General features: G+C 48.0%; 1 protein-coding gene across 1 annotated transcript in view; it reads left to right on the forward strand.

Annotated features, from left to right (window-relative positions):
• Positions 1 to 17496, forward strand: part of SLC25A1 (solute carrier family 25 member 1) — a 33539-nt gene extending 16043 nt beyond the window's left edge. The window contains exons 2-9 of the mRNA XM_077307708.1: positions 4010 to 4117; positions 6932 to 7031; positions 8823 to 8961; positions 9376 to 9460; positions 10851 to 10955; positions 13205 to 13320; positions 13601 to 13674; positions 14880 to 17496. Of these exons, the coding sequence (XP_077163823.1) occupies positions 4010 to 4117; positions 6932 to 7031; positions 8823 to 8961; positions 9376 to 9460; positions 10851 to 10955; positions 13205 to 13320; positions 13601 to 13674; positions 14880 to 14994 (842 nt within the window). The 3' untranslated portion in view covers positions 14995 to 17496. The remainder of the gene's footprint in view (positions 1 to 4009; positions 4118 to 6931; positions 7032 to 8822; positions 8962 to 9375; positions 9461 to 10850; positions 10956 to 13204; positions 13321 to 13600; positions 13675 to 14879) is intronic.
• Positions 17497 to 18221: the final 725 nt, after the last annotated feature.

The following is an 18221-nucleotide window of genomic DNA, read 5'->3' on the forward strand; positions in this document are numbered from 1 at the left end:
CCAGCATTAGGCTCTTCTCCAGGGAGTCCTTCCTTCTCATGAGGTGGCCAAAGTATTTGAGTTTCATTATTAGATGGTGGCACATTCCAATTATTTTGAAAGTAGAGATGTATCTATGAAGTATTGAACTGGGACCGGAATTAAATTCATCTTCCAAGGCTGCAGCTAGAAATGAAGTTTAATTTGCGTCTCTGTTATTGCGTACAGGGTAATCGTATCACTGTGGGGAATCCAGGTTTTCTTCAAGTTATGATTTCGCTAACACACACATTTTCTTTCTGCCCAGCTTAAAATCGACCTTAGGGGCTGTGTAGACAGTGATTCCATTGGCCCTGTGGATGCCTATTGGATAGTACTTGTGTCGTCACGGAAGACGAGTGACACCATTCCCTTCCCCATGCAAGTCCCTTTTTTTTTGTACACTTTTGTTCTGGACACACAATTGCATCGAACACTTCTGGCCTGGTCCTTCATGCCTTCCTCTTGAAATGCCACATATTTCTTATTATCTGTTTGCCACTTTAACTGGGAAACCCTGTGCCCACTAGCCGAATTTGGATTGAATAGGATTTTCAGCATACGCAGAATATTTATTTTCTCTTCGGGCAGCTTCGTTCCCCTGAGCCCTGTGTCTGCTCAGCTGATTTCTGTTTCCTTAATTTTGTTGACTGGGGCGTTGGCCGGGTGTGTAACCCACCAGCCAATGATGACAGGCAGGCTGCCTCTCTCCTGCTGAATCATGCTTGCTCATTTGCCTTGTGGATGACAGAAGGGAGCCACTTAGCTGGTTGACAGGCCTATCCTGTGCCAGTGGATTTCCCTTGGTCGGCCGGGTCTGGTTTCAGGCCTGCTGAAGGGTGCGGATGGACGCCAGCTGGACCTGAAACACGAGAAGCCACATCAGAGCGGTCGCTCTTTGAGTGAAGAGACAGCCAGATGGCCTTTGGTCTAGAGCTGGGCTGTAGTGACGGGCCCGGCTGGTTATTTTGAAACACCAGGGTCATGTCCTTGAACTTAGTTGGTCTCCCCGCCTTGTGCTGCGTTCAGAGAAGCCGCAACCACGCACTCCCTTGAGAACATCTCTTCAACCTTCTGGAGATAATTTATTTTTTAAATTAGAATGATAGTTTTGCCTTGTCCTTCCACCCAGGGAATGCAAGGCAACATTCGTGGTCTTAGCCCATCCCTTTCTCCCCACACAAGGAAAACCAAGAAAACTGGGATTCTTCTTCTTTGCAACTGGTTCTAGAGAGGTTCTAGAATCCATAGCTAGGGCATCTTGACTGAATTTCTTCCTCAGTGAAGAGGACTAGAATTTTACGTTTGGATGTGTTAAGGCAAGGGTCCCCAACCATTTTGGACCTGCAGAGCACCTTGGAATTCTTCCACAGTGCAGTGGGCGGCACAAACACAAAATGGCTGCTGCAGTAGGTGGAGATAGCCACAAAATGGCTGCCACAGCTTAACTTCAATCATACAATGAGGATACTTATGCTGTAGTGGCAGCTGCTGGCAAACGTCCTACCTGACCACACCTACTTTTAAAAAACACTTGATGGGTCCCAGGAAAGGTGTCTCTGGGGGCTATGGTGCCCATAGGCTCCACATTGGAGACCCCTGTCTTAAGGATTTAAACAGAGACTGGGAAGCTGTAGAAAAGCACAGCATTTGAATGTCTGTGAACACATTTTTGGGTCCTGCTGGGTTCATGTACAGGTTTCCAGTGCAATCACAAGCTGTACTCAATGCTTAATGCAGGGGTAGTCAAACTGCGGCCCTCCAGATGTCCATGGACTACAATTCCCAGAAGCCCCTGCCAGCATTCGCTGGCAGGGGCTCCTGGGAATTGTAGTCCATGGACATCTGGAGGGCCGCAGTTTGACTACCCCTGGCTTAATGCATCCAAAACAACCTTCCTGCCTTGCTGAAGGGAACGTGGATCGTTGGGTCATGCGTGTGTGTTTTCTCTTTGTTTGGCAGTTGTTGCTGTGAACGAAACACTTGAAATACTTTCCCGCTTCCCTGCAACCCCCACAAATTGCTTCTGAAAGCCGAATTCTATTCTCCTCCTGGCTCCCTGTAGGATTTCTTCTTTTACAAAAGAGGGAATGATATGTTCCAGATTCTTTCCCCTTCTGAAATGTTGCCTCATGCACTTAACGTCTTCAACAAGGGCACACGAGAGTACACATCTTTGAAAGGCGAGCATGCCTACAATAAAATACATACGTGTGTTTAAGGCCTCTAAAAATGCAGGGTTTGTTTCCCTACAGGCTGTGTCAGTGATCAAAACCAAGATTATACCTAACTAAAGGAAACTGGTCAAAGATAGGTCTATTTTTTTACATCCCACAAACTTCCAAGGCAGAATAGGGATTCGAATTCGGGTCTCCCAGGTCTGAGTCTGACATTTTAACTTAGTACACTGTATAGGCTTGTTCCTGAGTTACACTCAATGCACACACCATCCATGGTCAGGCTCAGGAGGAGCTGCGGGACCTGCGGAAGCTTCCGGCTTTCCGCAGGGCCTGCAAAACGGAGCTCATCCACCAGGTTTATGGTTGAGGCCAGGGCGAAGAGAAGATGGGGGGTAGGAGGTTGAGGGTTAATTCAGAGACTGGATGCGATGGAAGGGAGCCAGCTTGGGACTGATCGTGCCAGAAAGAAACAACCAGAACAAAACTGCTGGCATCAATGTAGGGGGAGATGAGGACAGAGATGACTGTTTCTGGAATGGGATGATTCTGGATCCTGGTTACTGAAGGATGAGTTGGCGCATCAGCCCTGCAGAATAAAAGAGGAGTCCTCCTTTATCTTTGTCTGGCTGGTTGGAAACACAGAAAAATTATTTTCTCCTCCTACTTGGCCATGATTGAATGGTGCATTTGCAGATACAGATTCATCACCTCGATGGCGACATGTAACAGGGGGGAATCCTGTTATTAGACACTGCTTTATACAAATAAGTTCCCTGCATGTATAAAAAAGTATGGGGGTGTAGGAGCATGGTGGGAATGCTATTTTTCCTGTAATGATGTTGGGCTTTGTGAGCATGTTATGGGGTCCACTTGAGGTCTCTCTAGGCCACCTGGACTTGATACTTGATGTCCTTGATTTAATTTGTAAACCCAACATGAGATGGATTCAAGAAAGCTGAGGCACTCCATTTTCATGGCCTGATCAAGGCTGTTAATGATAGGACATTTTGGAGAGCATGGATTTACAGGTCCACCATGAGTCTGAAGCAGCTTAGAACACCTAACATGCACGCCATAGAAGTAACGTGCTGATCACCAAAGAATTGCTAGCTTACAAAAAAAGATCTACTCCATCAGCTGTCCCAGAAAAGAAGAGTTGGTTCTTATATGCTGCTTTTCTCTACCTGAAGGAGTCTCACAGCGGCTTACAATCGCCTTCCCTTCCTCTCTCCACAACAGACACCCTGTGAGTGAGGTGAGGCTGAGAGAGCTCAGACAGGATCGCTCTGTAAGAACAGAACTATCAGGGCTAGATGACCCCAAGGTCACCCAGCTGGCTGCACGTGGAGGAGTGAGGAATGAAACCCAGCTTGCCAGATTAGAAGCTGCCACTCCTAACCACTACGCCAAGCTGAATCTTGATTTCTAGACACATTCTTTAAGAAGGGGATAGCCTAACTTTTTTCTCCCAATCCAAAAAAGAAGAAAAACAACCCATGTATGCTGTTCCTAGGTTAAAAATTCACTGCAGCTAGTCATGTGGCATGTCCCTAAGAGTTTTTGGAACCGATGCATACCCAGCAAAGAAAGCTGTAGATGAGATATTTGGTTTCCTCCGTGTCTGTAGTGTACCCAGGAGAGCTTATGATTGTCTGGCAGCCAAAGGTTTCAGCTCTTTGACATTACCTAGGGTGCCTCATGAGGAGATGAGCGAGAATTGCACCCTATTTCATGGCATTGCGTCTGTATTGTGTGTAATTTTGTCATACAGTAATAAAATTTCGTTTCCTTTTTTCCCCTTGCACCCTTAGGTGGGATTGCTGGCGGCATCGAGATCTGCATTACATTCCCCACGGAGTATGTGAAAACTCAGCTCCAGTTGGATGAGAAAGCGAATCCCCCACGCTACAGAGGCATTGGTAAGGGCTTGGCCAGGCCGTGGGGTCAGCCTGAAAACCCGCTGAAAACATCCTGTTCTCGTGTCATTAACCTAAGTCACGTCGTATTGGTCCATTATGCTCCATCTTGGATTGCTGTCTGCTATCCCATAATGCACCTGGCTAGCAGTTGACCCCATGCGACCGTATAAAGGAAACGAAGTTTCCGGCTCAGAAGACAGTTGTTGATGAGTCATCGTCTAGAGGGTGGCTTAGTTGAGTCACTCAAGAGCATGGCAGCGTTCCAGCCGGGCTGGAGGAGACGGGGTTGTAACCTTCTGCGGATGTACACGCTGTGCCTCAGCATCTTGTACCGCTCGATCCTGGCGGGATCGATCTAATCAGTTGATGTGAATGTAGCCAGTGTCGTGAGAGAAAGGCAGCAAAGGAGATATGCAGAAAGATCAGGCAGGGTGGGCAGTCACCGTAAAAACGCTAGGGACGCTTGAAGAAGGGAGTTTAGTGTGAGGTGGAAGCCGGTGTTGTTCATACGCTATACTCACTCATATGTGCGTGTTATTATGGAGCAATTGGCATTAACGTGGGCTAAAGGCAGGGTGGTTAAGAGTGTAGCCTAAGGATCTCTGGTTTGGCAAGAGAAACACCTGGAGGGTGGGTTGCGTTGCACGGCTTTTCTCGATGTTTTTACCATTGAGAAACCCCTGAAACATTTGTCAGGCTTCGAGAAACCCCAGAAGTGGCACAATCATGTAGAATATGGTTAGGAAACAGAGCTGTGGACATGCCTACCCCAGAGCCCCTCCCCTTCCCACCCTCTCCAGGCCCATCATTGAACCATTTTGGGAAGGGGAAACAGGTTGATGTGACTATATATGGACCTCTCACCCGATAAATGTTTGACACATTTTAAAAATATATATAAAAATTAATTCACTCCCCAAGGGAAACCTTTCCGGGGCTGTCTGGAAACCCCAGAGTTTCACAAAACCCTGGTTCAGAAAGCCTGGCATACTATTCTACTCCACTGAAATCCTTCCTTTCCCCAAATCTCACCCACTCCTGGCTTAAACCCCAAAGCCTCCAGGTATTCCCCAACCCAGAGCTGGCAACCCTACTATCGAAGCATAGATGGCTTCAGTTACTTCTGATTCTTATTGTTGAAGGGAAAGTTCTTGGCTTTCCAGGTGAAACTTCTGCCAAGTTTGAACAAGAGCTGGAAATACCAAATGTCCTTTTTTTGCAGAACTGGGTAGGGAAAGAAGGGAGTAAGAGGATCCCTGCGACCTTACAAGACTTGCTTTTGGCCCTACTGGTTAATGGGGAGAAGCGAGGAAATAAATTCTCAACAAAAGCTTTCATTGACTGGCTGATCTGATTGCAGCCCTAGGAAGGACTGCCCTGTTCCATGCTGCATGAGGTTTTGACGGGCCCCAGTATTAACAAGGCCATGTAGTATTTAACTCCTTGAATACCTTGGCTTAAATAAACAGGTTTCTCAGTGTTATGATTGGGAAGATCTGTCAGCATATAGGCAACGTCTGCGGAATCTTCAAATCAGCAAGGCAGCAAAATTAGATTTCTAGTGTTTGGGAGGGGGGATTGTGTGTGTTGCAGAAATTGTGCAAAACAGAGGCAGTTCTGCAAATCTGTATAGTCGGTGCAGGTCACAGAATTCGTCTTGGCTTAGATCGTGTGCATGCAGAATCTTTATGATAAATAGAGCTCAGAAAGTAGATTCATCATCTTGATGGCTACTACCCAGCAAAGATCTTGTTTTGGAGTCTGGCTTCGTTGTGTGTTGCAGCCATTTGTGAGAAGCAGGAGGGAACTGGAAAAGATACAGAGGGGAGACATAATAGTGATAAATGTCTGTAGACCAGTTGTCTGAAGAAAGGCTGATGGGACAGGCTATATTTAGAGGGGAGAAAGGAATATTGGGGGTGTGGAGGGATATGTTGACAGTATAAATGGTTTTTAAAATGTCAGAAGGAGAAGTTGTTTGGCCTGCGTATTGCAAAGAAGCTGGGGATGTTGAGCTAGAGGAAGCTGAATTTTTAGGTGAAATTTAGGGGGAACGTTTAAAATATAAGAGCCATTGTAGAACAGATAATCTGTTAACAGATTCTTCTAGAAATTTCTTCCTCAACAATAACAATGGATACAGTACCCTCCTAGCCATATCCTTATCCATGGTTCCACCATATATTTGTGACGCAGTCGGGGGGGGGGGGGTTGGAACATGTCCGGCTGTCCAAGTTGGAATAGAGCCAATCAGGGTGCAGCCAGCTGCCTGGTGCCAACAGCAGGTAAAGGGAGAGGGCCCTGGGCAAAGGGTCGTGGTGCAGGGCCACAGTCCTCATTCAGTCACCTCCCAACCCCACATAAAACCTACCTTCTATCTGCCATGCATCCAGGGATGGTGTCCTATGATGGAACATCAGAAGAGGGACTTTAGATCTTTCTTGGCCTGGCCCCAACCAAACGCTTGGTGGAAGAGCTTTGTCATGCAGGCCCTGCAGAACCAGTTGAGTCAGTTCCTGCGGGAACCTCAGCTCTTCCGGGAGCTCATTCCACCAGGTTGAGGCCAGGACCACAAAGGTCCTGGCTCTGGTCGAGGCCAGGTGAGCTTCCTGTAGGCCAGGGATCTCCAACCTATCAGATATTGCAAAAATTGGCCCTTTGGCCTAATGGATCCTTTCTAATTATCTAGTAAAATATGGTTCTCTGTGTTATGCTGGGGTGTGACATGTTACTGCTTGAGGTTTCTGTGATCAAGTAATAGCAGTTCCCTCTCCTCCCGACCCGGCCTCCCCGTTTTGCCATTTTCTCCTTCAGTGGACTGCGTGACACAGACTGTGAAGGGCCATGGCATCAGAGGACTTTACCGCGGTCTCAGCTCGTTGGTCTATGGCTCCATCCCGAAGGCCGCCGTGAGGTAATAGCTGTTTACTTTATCTTTTGGTCTCCTGTAAGGGAGAAAATACGAGGCTGTTTTGATTAGGGCAGTTCTCTATTTTGTACCGTGCTCTAGGGTGGTTGAGGTTTCTTTTTAAGTAACATGCAATTCTGACCAAAGAACAGATTGCGTTTGTGTCTTGTCACTCACGCCAACACAATGGGGTCGATGGCTTTCCCAAGCTTAACTGAGAAAACGGCCTTAAAAAGTTAATCTGGAGTTTTAGTGGTTCTGGGGCAAAAGTCCAGGATGGGAACCCAAAAATCACTGCCCTTCGCCTGGTCCACCCCAGGCTCAAGCAAGGGGAATGCATGTGTGTGCTGGCTGACCATTACCCACACCCTGAGGGGGCAGTTGTGCTAGTGTGTGATGACCAGCTGCTTGTTCCCCTCCCTCTGTGTGGCGGTCGGGTCATGAGGGGTCAGGGCCTGCGACATCTGGGTTCAGGTGCCCAGGATGTCCCATGGCTAAGATGGTTCCTGGTGTTAATAAGTAGTTGTGCAGGCAGCAATCTTCTCCTTTCACTCTTATCGCCTCTGGAGGGAGCAGACAGCCATATTGCTGTCACTGAGGGACCTCAGGATCGTCACACTTGCTAGGTAAGCTGCATCACATGAACACCCATTAATCTTCCCACTGAACCAGACCCTTGGTCCATCAGGGGATGTACTGTCTGCTCCAGGGTTTCCCAACCAGAGGTCCACAGACTCCTGGGTGTCTGTGAGAGCTACAGAGGGGGGGTCTGCATCCTTTCCTCTCTTGCTTTAATGACCTCAGCCAGGGAACTGGCCGTTTCCATTGCTCCCCCTCTCAAGCATGAGTTGCCTCGTGGTTTCTAAGCCTGGGAGAGGGGCAGAGCCTGCGTGCTTAATCCAGGCTTAAACCTCCTTCTTCCTCTCCCCGCAGTCCTTGACCTGGGCAGTGATGTCACTTCTGGGGGCGTGGCCAGCTGACCACTTCTGGGGCTCCTTGAAGCCTGAACAATTATTTCAGGGGCTCCTCCATGGTCAAAAGGTTGGGAAAGGATGGTCTACTCAGGCCAGCAGCTGTTCTCCAAGGACTTAGGTAGAGGTCTTTCACATCACCTGCTCCCTAATCCTTTTAATTTGAGATGCCAGGGAGTGATTCTGGGGCCTTTGGCATGCCTGGCAGATGCTCTATATTCGCCTTCCCTTTCCTCTCCCCACAACAGACACCCTGTGAGGGAGGTGAGGCTGAGAGAGCCCTGAGATTACTGAAGAAGAAGAAGAGTTGGTTCTTATATGCCGCTTTTCTGTACCCAAAGGAGGCTCAAAGCGGCTTACAGTCTCCTTCCCTTTCCTCTCCCCACAACAGACACCTTGTGAGGGAGGTGAGGCTGAGAGAGCCCTGAGATTACTGAAGAAGAAGAAGAGTTGGTTCTTATATGCCGCTTTTCTCTACCCAAAGGAGTCTCAAAGCGGCTTACAGTCTCCTTCCCTTTCCTCTCCCCACAACAGACACCCTGTGAGCGAGGTGAGGCTGAGAGAGCCCTGATATCACTGCTCGGTCAGAATAGCTTTATCAGCGCCATGGTGAGCCCAAGGTCACCCAGCCGGCTGCATGTGGAGGAGGAGCAGGGAATCAAACCTGGCTCGCCAGATTAGAAGCTGCCGATCTTAACCACTACACCAATCTGACTGTTTTGGTTCTCTGTAGCAGTGTGTATATGAGTAAAGAACATCGACACGACGCTTGCCACCTTTGGGGGAAGGATATTGGTTTCACAGTCTGCCCTTCTTCCTCTGTCAGGTTTGGCATGTTTGAATTCCTCAGCAACCAAATGAGAGATTCTCAAGGGAAGCTGGATAGCAAACGTGGACTCCTTGCCGGCCTGGGGGCTGGCGTGGCTGAAGCCGTGGTGGTTGTGTGCCCCATGGAAACCATTAAGGTAATAAAGGGTTGGAGGAAGAATGTGATTTTCTGGCTGAGAATTCAAAGAAGAGAGAGAGAGATGATGAGGAGGATCTAGGATCAAATCTCATGTGTAATTTAACAGGAAGGAGGAAGGGAATAGCATAGGTAATGGGGGAGGGGTTCAAATCACGCCACCCCAATAAAACCTGTTCTGTGACTGAAATTGCTGTTCGTCCTGGGTGGGGCATAGTGACAGGGAGGCTTCTGCAGGGCTTTCAACTTGAAGTTCCAGTCCCCAAGACTCAAACAAAGAAGGGTCTTTCCCAACTCCCGTCAAGTGGAAACAGTGGGACCGAACTTGTATCTTCTTTCTGACTCTGCCCCAGGTAGAGGCAGGGTGGTGTTTTGATGGTGAATGACGAAAAGGGTTCTGGTGTCCCCTTTGCAGGTGAAGTTTATCCATGACCAATGCTCACCAAAGCCAAAGTATCGAGGCTTCTTCCACGGAGTGAGAGAGATCGTCCGGGAACAAGGTGAGGTCTGGTCGTTGGTAGGCTTGGTGCAACACTGCCCCTAGTGGCTGCCTCATTTATAGGCGGATAAACCCTTCTTCCCTGAGGATTCCAGCATCTAGATCAGGTGTGGCCAAACCGTGGCTCTCTAGATGTCCATGGACTACAAGTCCCATGAGCCCCTGCCAGCTGGTTTGGCCACCCCTGATCTCAAGCCATAACAGCCCCTGTCTTGTTCCCCTGAAGCCTCTGTGCAGTCTTCCTTTGCGTGTCGGAGGGGATGGGGAAATCGGGTTGTTCTCCGGGTTACCTCAGCTCCGTTGGGCTGCTCAAGTAGCTCTCTTCTCTCCGTGTCCCCATATTATAATATCTATTTTTAAAACTGCCTGTGTCACCTCTCCACCCAGTTCAGACTCTCCAGCACAGTGTATGACTCTTATGTCATCAACCAAATGTACTGGAGCTTCTGAAATAAATCAACAGGGAGGCTAGCACAACAGTTCAGCTTGTGAGTGGCTCTCCACTTGGGTGCATGGCCCCTCTTTGTTTCTGCCACAAAGCAAGGGCCCGCTGAATTTCGTCATTGTATTGTTTATTGTCCTCCTTGTCCCTTGAGACTCCAGGTGGGTTAAGCTTTTGATGCAATCCATCGAATGAGATTTCTAATAAGCCATGGAACACAGTTGGGGTTTCAGGGATGTAAAAACAAGGCACCAGCAAGCTGTAGAAGAATTCATTTTGGACCCTGGGACTACACATTTTTGTTTATGGTTCAACCAAATCCATCAAATCAAATCTATTAATTACGGTCCAAGAACGGCAAACAAAAATGCATTCCAGAATACATATTCCATGGCAATGCAGTCCTGAAATATCAAGTGATATACATATTGCATGTAATATAATATATAAAATATAAAATACATAAAAGCATAAAATACATGAAATACATAAATGACAGAATAAAACCGTTCCTTCCCTCAATTAGTCCGGAGGCTTCTGATCCTGGATGCCATCCATCCAAACTTGGCCACTTTAAAAGTTAATTCTTTGTTCCTATCGAATAGCATACCAGAGAGGTGGTACGTTCTCTGCCTCCCAGGGGAGGCTTGAGTTACAGGGATGATGAGATCCTCACAAATCTGCTTATAGATTTTACAACCTGTGATTATGTATTTTAGAGTCTTGACATTCCCATCACAACAGAGGCATGGTTCAACCAAAGAGGGGCCGAAAACTGACTTTCCGCCACATGTAAATTTGTGGTTCAAGATTCCCCCTCCTCCCTTCAAGGAACATGCACAGCCAGCAGACTGTGCTCCCCTCCCAGGTTAAGATTGCTGTCTGTGTGAAAGAACAGGCTTCCTCCAGAAAAGCCATAAGGTTTCTCCTTTTTCCTTTTCTACCCCAGGCTTGAAGGGAACATATCAAGGTTTAACAGCCACTGTCCTGAAACAGGGATCAAACCAGGCGATCCGCTTCTACGTCATGACGGCACTCAGGAATTGGTACAGAGGTATTTGGACCCTTGGTCATTGTTTCCATTCCCAGCATGCTCTGCTTTCCTTTGGATGGGTGTTCGCTGCATGATGCTACAGGTTGAAATCCATCAATGGGGAGGTGAAAAAAATCACTTTAAATGTGTATGAATGGAACGTTTGTTTTCCTTTTCGTAATATCCAGAGATGCCCCTGGTTTAGTGCAGGGAGATTGTTTAAAAAAAAAGGGGGAACCGGAGTTTTACCCTAGGCATTGAAGCCAGCGTGGAAGAATACTGAGTATCTTATATAGCTTTTACAATGTGTTTCACGTAAATTAGCCTGTTAGTCACAACAGTCTTGTAAAGCAGGCCAAATTTTAATCTGCAACAGGGGGTAGCGGAAGGAGAGTGGATTCTTGAAGTCCACTTAGTTAGTTTATGGCAGAGGATACGTGAACTGAGAACCTCCCAGATCTCAGCTAATTCTGTTAGCAATAGTGGTACCCCAACACCTAAGTCTGGTGCAGGGGTTGGTGTCTGACAAGTTCTAGAAAGACCCATCCCTGGTGGGAAGGCCTGGAACAAGCACTCTCATTCAGACAAACCAACCTTGCAGGGCTGTTGTGAAGATGAAATATAGGCAAGAACATGCTTGCCTGAGTGCCTGAGGCTAAACTATAATAGAGGGCAGCGTTGCCCGCCCTTCTGTGGCTTGAGGCCCTAAAGCCACTGGTCTGTAGCTGTATGGTAATTCACACAGGGTGCTTATGGAGCAGAAGAGGTCGGCTATTGGAATCAAGAGGGCCAGGAAGGCTAAGCCAATGGCAGGGTCCTGACAACACGGGCTTTCTGTGACATCAGAGGAGGTTAGCCAATGGCGTTAAAGGAAGCAGGTAAAACAAATCAGAAGGGAAGGTGTGTGCTGGTGAGGCTGCAGCTATCTTAGCAGCGGTCTCTTAGCTGGTATGAACTAGAAGGGGCCCTCACCTGGTGGCCCAGGCTCACCTGATCTCCGAAGCTGGGCCTAGCTAGACTTGGGATAGGAGACCCCCAAGGAAGTCTGGAGTCATGATGCAGGGAGAGACAACGGCAAATCGCCTCTCGACGTCTCGTGCCAAACCGAGGCCCATATTCTTGTGTGTCTTTGGGTTAGTCCTAACTTTAAAAAGGGCTATTTGGGATTGTGTTCATGTATTTTCCTGGCCCATCGTTTAAAGACGCGCAGCCTTCCTTTGTAGCTGAACCACTAGGGGGTGATGTTCCCCTACCTTTGCATTTCCCCGTCCTCACAGCGGTAAAGTGTATTGCAGTCGCAGTCCGTGCAAAACGCCTGATCCCTCTGAAGTGTACTTAGCTGTTCTTGTTTTGATTTTCGCTGCGAGCTTTGGGGGACATGCTGTTTATAATGGCTTCCTAAAGTCAATCCTCTCCCCCTCCCACTGTTATGGAAAGCAAGTCCTTTGGATATATAATCAAAATACAGAAAAACATGCTATCTGTTATCTTTTTACCATGCTTTCATTCTCCTCTTTTGTTGCTGTGTTTTTGTATCACACTGTCAGTAACTGGGTTGCTGGCGAATTGGAACTCGAGGGCAGAGTGCTTGTTTTACATGCAGGGGGTCCCAGGTTTGTTTCTCATACTCTCCAGTTAAAACTCTTATATATATATATATATCTTGAGCAAACCTGGGGCCTGTGGGTCAGTTTGCCCAAGAGCTAAGAGCGCTTCGGCTCTTGCCCATCAGCTTGTACCACTGGCCAGGCACGAGTTTTATACCTGGAGGCGGAAAGAGAAAGCAGAAGGAACAGTTCAGAGACAGTAACGCTCCTCCTGTTATAAGAGATGGTTAAGGATTGAGGTGGAAGAGCAGGTAGAAGCGTAACCGCTAAAGCAGTCTGCTAAATTAAACGGCAGCCAAGCTGAGGTTTGGGGCAAGAACACGGCAGAAAGCCAGCAAGGAGGAGCAAGCCAAGTCTTGATCTGAGCTGGCTTAAGGCTGGAGTGTTGTGAACGGGAGCAGACTAAGCTACGGAGCAGGAGAGCAAGCCTCCCTGGGCCGAGAATCAATCTAGAAATGCTCTTATGGTTATTCAAAGCCCTGCTGGCTCTACCACATCCCCGGAAGGGTAGACTCCATTTCTGAGCTTTACGGGACCAAATTGCTACTATGGAATGCTTTTCCTGGCTTGCAACACCTTGCTCTGGTTTACGTTTGGGTTTCTCATTTCAAGACGGGCTGTTCTGATATCTTTCTGTGTGTATTTTAAATGTCCTTTCTCAAGGTGATGATCCCAACAAAGTGTTCAACCCTCTGGTCACTGGGATATTTGGGGCTCTCGCCGGAGCTGCCAGCGTGTTCGGCAACACCCCGTTGGATGTCGTGAAAACCAGGATGCAGGTACATCGAATGTCTCTTGAACCGGATTATCTTTTAAAGGGGAGGGGTGTTACTATGTTCAGATCCATGGTTTTACGTCTTTGATCTGCAGCCAGACTCCGAGAACACAGCGTTATAGCTGAAAGCAGGGGCTCATGGGAATTGTAGTCTGTGGACATTTGGAGAAGCCACCATTTGTACAACTTTGGCCTATGGGCTGCACAAAACAAAAGGGAAATAAGATCGACCGGACAGGTAGAGGAGTGTGCATGTAACCCCTTTACTCTTCCTCTCCTCGTAGGGTCTTGAAGCACACAAGTACAAGAGCACTTGGGACTGCGCCTACAAGATCATGAAATATGAAGGACCTCTTGCGTGAGTTCTGCCCTTTTCTATTTCTCAGAGTGACTTCGGAGGGATTGATACCCAGCCCCGGGGGTTGGGCTGAGAGAGGATTAATCTGGAAGTGGTTGGTCCCCATAAGAATCTGTGCTCTCCCGTTAATTTCCCTCAAAGTGGCATTTGGAGGATCTGACTAGGAGGGTCACAGTTATGGGCGTCTAATGAGTTTGGAGGAAAGGGAAAGGGATGGGAAAAGCAGAAATGGGCAGGAGGGCAGTCAACAATAGAGGGTCCCTTTTATATAAAGCAAGCCTTGAGGGAGGGTTGTCCTGAAAGCATTTGCTAGCTGATGTAAAATATCGAAGTGGCAATAAAACACAAATTAAGGCCTGCCAGCCATCCTGGTTAGGGGGTTCCCGGGCAGTGGCAATCAGTAGGAGGAGTGTGGGTGGAGATACCAGGAGGGATGCCATGCCAGCTGTGCCACTTCATTGGAAGTGACATTGGGTAGCTCTAGGAATCACTGGAAAGACTATGGTAAAACCACGGAGATTCCAGCGACTCCTAGAGCTACCCTGTCTTTTTTTCCTCATTCTAATTCTATACTGCCCTCCCCAAAGGCTCAGGGCGGTTCACATAAAACAGAAATGATACAGGTAACTTAGTTGAACAATAATGAAGTGATAATAACAAGCAGCATAGAACAGTAGTAAAATATGGAGAACATGAAATCAATGCATACAGCTAGCCCAGTGGATTGGGCGGAACTGCAGTGGGTGCCATAGGAGGGAGGCTCAGGGGAAGGGCCCGTGGGAAGCGATGGTTCAGGTCGACCTCAACCAAATGCCTGGTGGAGGGGCTCCCTTTTGCAGGCCTTGCAGAATTGTTCAAGTTCCACCAGGACCTTGATCTCCTCTGGGAGCTCGTTCCACCAGGTGGGGGCCAAGACCAAGAAGGCTCTGGCCCTTGTTGAGGTCAATATGGAAATAATATTTTGACTGGACAGAACCGTGATGGCTTATGGGACTGGGCCACAGAGAGATTACGGATAATTACTGCCTCCGTGCCTTTGCCAGACGGAGGAACTTCACGGTCTGTCCCTCTGTCCCCAATAAGTTCTTGGAGCACAACTCCCGGATGTAACTGAAGTTAGTTTCAGCTCCCAGGGATCCTGCAGCCTATCTCGGATTCGGTGGCCTGCCCACTTACCCCTTTCCTTCACCGTCACCCCCTTGCAGGTTTTACAAAGGCACCGTCCCCCGTCTAGGCCGGGTGTGCTTAGACGTGGCCATCGTGTTCATCATCTATGACGAAGTGGTCAAGGCTCTGAATAAGGTGTGGAAAACTGACTGAAACGGACATGGTGGGAAGCAGCCGTGCCAATTCCGCACCTGCCAGGCAACAGCTGGAAGAAAACAAAAGACGTGACCAACCTCCAAGGGCATTCCAAGGGCGTCTCTGCAGGAGTGCACCTGGGGGTCCATCTGAGCCGCCTTCCTACGCTGCAACCAGGACACTCATCCAGACCCCAAACAGCCGTTTCCATATCAAGCTTTCTGGCTCTTATTTATCAGAAAGGAACTTTGGAGAGTTTTAAATTATTGATTTTTGTGGTGACGTGACCATAGAAAGATGGGGTGGGAGGAAAGATGGAAGGCGGGGGGGGGGGGGGGGACAAGCCTAGATACTATCTGCAACCAAGTGGATTTGTTTTGGTGCCCAAAGGAGAAAAGGAACATTTCTTCTTGTCACTTCCACACGCTGAAGTGTGGTTCAAGCCAAGCTGCCTTTTACCAAAATGTACTAATTTACGGTGTGGGTTTTCTTTGCCAGGGTTGTGGTTCTGTGCCTTTCCCACTGAGGGGCAAGATCCAGCGTCGAGGCGGTAGCTAGAGAGAACTCTGCAGAAATAACATGGAGACTCTCAGCGATTCCATTCCTATAATTTGCCACTGACTTGCTTGCTAAGGGAGCCATCCCAGACGAACCCTAAAGGCCCGGTGGGGTGGGACATGGGGTGGCGTTCTCCATCCCTCTCTTGTGTGGCGTTCTCCATCCCTCTCTTGTTCCATCAACCATCGTTTTGAACTTTGCACATTTCAGGAACTGTGGGTGCAGGGCAGAGAGAATGCTTTGGAGATTTTGGACGAAACAGAAATGTGACTCATTCCATACGTCCTGCCAATAGCTTCTCTCCCTAAAATGATGCTTCATGACCCTCGTCCTTTTCAGTCAGAAGTAGGTACCTTAGGCCCAAGCTAGATGTGATGACGGGTGATCTGGTGAAGGCTCTCCTTAGGGTTCCACAAGTAGTCGAAAGTAGGGGCTGGGGGAAGGAATGGCTTCCCTTTCTGCTGTTTTCACAACCTTTCCTTCCCAACCTCTCCCCTCCAGCTGTTGGTTCCGGAAGGATCTTACGGAGTCACTCCGCGATGGATATTTGTGTTTCACATCAGACCAGTTGCCGTTGTGCGGGTGTGATATGTCACCAGATGGAGAGGGAAGGCCCAACCAACTTTCTGCCCTACCTGAACCTCAATCTGACCCCGGCCCCCCTCAATTGTTTACAGAAGTATATATTTTTTTAAAAGAGTAACAGACCTAATATTGGATCTTCCCTTTCGACATTTAGTTTGGCCTTCTAAGTTTCGGGGGTCTGACCGATGTGTGTGCTTGCTGGATCAAGAACACAGGAAGAGGGTTCTACGTAGAGACCCCGTTATCTGGGCATTGATGGGGGGAATGCCAGCTGTCTACCACTGGCACCCTTCCAACCAGACAGGTCACATCTGATTCTTTGGATCTTCTCTCAAAGATTTCTTAAAGCTGCCCTATTGTCATTGTTTAGTGTCCAGGGAAAGGCCCCACTTGCATGGCCCTTCTAAGAATTTCCCCCAGTTATTTCCGAGGCAAGTTCAATCCCCGCCCACAGTGAGCTCAATCCATAATTAGCTTGTTTACAGTGACAGTTGCGGCGAGGCTGAGCGGAAAGATACAGCAGCCGACAATGTGGTTTTCACCCCTTATATTCAGCTTCGTGACACACTGGGGAGCCAAGCCCTTCCCCAGTGAAACAATCCCTTCTTTTTAAGTAGCGTGTTGCCGTCTCATTGGACCCTTTCGTTTTGAGGGCCATAAGAAGGTCAGGTTTTGGCAAACGCAATGCTCGTGCTGTGTACGAAAGGGACCGTCCCCATCGCTTTGTTCCAGGTGCCAGGGGGTAGCGCAATGATTCCGTGACCAATTTGTGCCAACTCTTTTATGTCCGTGTCTGGTATGTTTTTTTGGTGGTGGTGTTTTCCCTCCCTTGTTTTGTTGTGTGCCGTTTAATTAAGTGCAGCCTGTTGTAGGAGGGGACAGGCCAGGGGGAAACCCAAGAGAGATCTGCTCTTTTACCACAATTGAGGTAGAATCACAAAATGAATTTTAAAAAATGATATGGTGAGCTTCCGAAAGCGTTGGACCTTAAAACAGGATATGAAACAAAGATTTCAGCTTGGGTGGGTACGCAACCGCATGAACATATTGTCTTATTTCCTGAAATAGTTTCACCGAAATCAGGCTGTTTATTGCTGTCACTGCAATCACTTACAGGGACTTGGCCCTCCGTAGGGTGGTCTTCCTACCATAGGCAGGTGTTTGCACAGTACACCTTTACAGTTTTCATAATGTGGCAAGCTGTGGCAGATGCTTAGGTTTCGTTGCTCGTGTCTTTACTGGCCAAGGATTTCATTGATTGTCCCTCACTTCATTGGCAGACCAAAAGTATGATATCTCTCCAGGGATTTCTGGGTTTTTCCAAAATCAAGCTGTCCGATGAAGATGCCGTTAATAAAAACCGAAGTTGCCTCTTCACTCAAGCCTCTGTCTTGCTGAATTTCAAACCCTCAGTCTACCTCCTGCTGCAAGAAAGAATTTCCATAATACCTAAATCTACCCAGAAGAGGGAAGAATCTGTGTGTCCTTGATGTTTCTTTATAGAAAGGCACTCCTTCAAAATAAAGTGCTGTGAGCCTTAAAGAGCCACAGTCAGTACTGGGAGATGGACTATGACTCTACGGTAGATGGTCTCTCTGGCTTCTCCAGCTAAAAGGATTGTGGGTAACTTGTACTGGAAGTCTTGGGGTGAGCCCCTGCCAATCAGAGTAAGAAATAATACTGAGCTAGACCAGCCTTTCTCAACTTTTTTACCATTGAGAAACCCCTGACACGTTCTTCAGATTTCGAGAAACCCCAGAAGTGGCGCCATCATGCAGAATAAGGTTGGGAAGCAGAGCTGTGGACACGCCCACCTGGGGCCCCTCCCCTTCCCACCCCCTTCGGGCCAATCATTGACCATTTTGGGAGTGGGTGGACCATATATGGCTCTATTGCCTGATAAATGTTTAACACATTTTAAAAATATCTAAAAGATTAATTCCCACTCATTTGGGGAAACCCAGGGCCATCAAGAAACCCCAGGGTATCACAAACCCCTGCTTGAGAAAGCCAGAGCTAGACAGAGTAAAGACCGATTGAAGGCAGCTTCATATAATCTGTTGATAAACTCAATTCCCACACTATGTGGGGCTCACTTCCTA

Source organism: Paroedura picta, chromosome 13, assembly GCF_049243985.1.
Source record: "Paroedura picta isolate Pp20150507F chromosome 13, Ppicta_v3.0, whole genome shotgun sequence".
NCBI classification, from domain to species: Eukaryota; Metazoa; Chordata; class Lepidosauria; order Squamata; family Gekkonidae; genus Paroedura; species Paroedura picta.